We start from the raw sequence: 1,838 nt of genomic DNA on the forward strand, positions 1-1,838 counted from the left end.
GTACGTACGGAACGTAATTAGTTAGTTAGTTAGTAGTATATAGTGTAGTAGTGTGTGTGTGTGTGTGTGTGTATATATATATATATATATATATATATATATAGTAGTGTGTGTGTGTGTGTGTGTGTGTGTGTGTGTGTGTGTGTGTGTGTGTGTGTGTGTGTGTGTGTGTGTGTGTGTGTGTGTGTGTGTGCATGTGCATGTGTGTGTGTCTGTGTGTGTGTATACCGCGGAGATGAACATACAGCTACGATCGTGTGCTGTGTCGAGCTCTCGTACCGCCGCGGAAATTAAACGCATTCGTATATAACGGCGTCAATAATATTCTACGTAATTTGTCTCCTTCACATCGTCAGAGCGTCGATGGATTCTCGTTGCGTCATAGCTACTCGTGTAAAACTGCTAAATGCCTATTCATACGAACGCTGAAATATTCAACGCTCGTCGTTATCAACTTTGTTGTATGTATATTGTTTGTTGGTGGTATTGTTCGTATGCAGGCGAGGTATTGACGCGATAAGTAAGCTAAAAAGCTGTAGTTGGCCGACTACACATTATGTCGTTGCTGGCGGTATAGAACACCTACTGACAGCGGTTATTAGCAATTACCGGGTGTGTGGCTGCGCCGTGCAAACACATCATGTAGCATTAGCCTGTAAACAGTAGCAGCCGGACAACGATACACGTACCTGGTTTTTTATCACTGTCGTGGCCCTGTGACTTGCCATCTCCGATCGACTCGTCGTTGTGACCACTGTCCGTTTCGTCACCAGAACTACATGATTCACTGTCTCTCGGCTCGCAGTTATAGACGGGCGACACGCACGTCTGCCGCGGCTTCGCCAGAATGTCGTTGATCATGAACGAGGACTTGTTGGCCATCTCGGGCGACTTCGACGCCAGCCTCTCGTCCTGTGCCTGGTTTCGTGGCTCGAGGACAGCAAGTCGTTCATCAGGATGCTGCTGCTGCTGCTGCTGCTGTTGCTGTTGTTGCTGCTGCTGCTGCTGCTGCTGCTGCGGCTGCTGCACGTCCACCACGAGACTCTCATCGTCCCCCTCGTTGACGTCGTCTTCTGGTTTTCGCGCCATTGTTCCACCGGCTCCTCGTGCAGGATCTTCCATGTGCGTCGGAAACTGCGAAATCATAAGTTCGCTCGCGCTGCGTGCTCGGCCGCCGGTGAGGGAGTGATACTGGGGACAGACGGTGACACGCGGACAGGAGGAGGCACACGGAGCACCTGGTGCTGTGTACAGGCGCGCGGGTGTGCGCCGCGCCGCAGATATATGAAGTCTCTAACTTTCGTTGATCGCTCGCGGTATGTGCCGAGAGCTTACCGAGTAGCGAGTGCCACAACAGACAACTTCCTCGACAGTATAACGAGCGTAAAACTGTTCCGCCAGGGTTTTAATAGTACGATTGCTGCGTCGCTGCTGGATTATCAGTTTTGATGGCAGACGACTTACGCTCGCGCGCGCTGATTGGTCGCCGCTGTCTAGCGCCCGCCCATCCGCCGATCGCAGCCGATCAATGCAGCTTAGCGGCTCGTCAGTTTGCCAAGCGGGTTTTTACGCAGAATTTCGCAAATTTCTGCCTCTTGCCTCCCCGATGGTGATTTAGTCAGTTAGTCAGGCAGGAAAATTACCGGTGCTCGCCGCTGATTGGCCATGCCGCCTCGTCGGCGTCGGTACGTTTACATGGAGCCCAGCAGACGTAGACAGCATGGACGCTCCTGTACAGGTGTCGCCGCTACAAGCCGCACGGTAACAGCGCGCGCAGAAGACGTGGTCCGTAGCCAGGCGGCAGGGAACAGAAGCTCATAGCACGAAACTCATCGTGA

At 52.4% G+C, this 1,838-nt stretch overlaps 1 protein-coding gene across 1 annotated transcript in view; it reads right to left on the reverse strand.

The window, feature by feature from the left end:
* The window catches only part of LOC106806766 (myb-like protein AA), a 17,867-nt gene extending 16,489 nt beyond the window's left edge, over positions 1-1,378 (reverse strand). Inside the window, exon 1 of the mRNA XM_014808828.1 lies at positions 690-1,378. Coding sequence (XP_014664314.1) covers positions 690-1,146 — 457 coding nt within the window. The 5' untranslated portion in view covers positions 1,147-1,378. The remainder of the gene's footprint in view (positions 1-689) is intronic.
* Between the last annotated feature and the right edge of the window lie 460 nt (positions 1,379-1,838).

Source organism: Priapulus caudatus, unplaced genomic scaffold (genome assembly GCF_000485595.1).
Source record: "Priapulus caudatus unplaced genomic scaffold, Priapulus_caudatus-5.0.1 Scaffold178, whole genome shotgun sequence".
In the NCBI taxonomy this organism is placed as follows: Eukaryota; Metazoa; Priapulida; class Priapulimorpha; order Priapulimorphida; family Priapulidae; genus Priapulus; species Priapulus caudatus.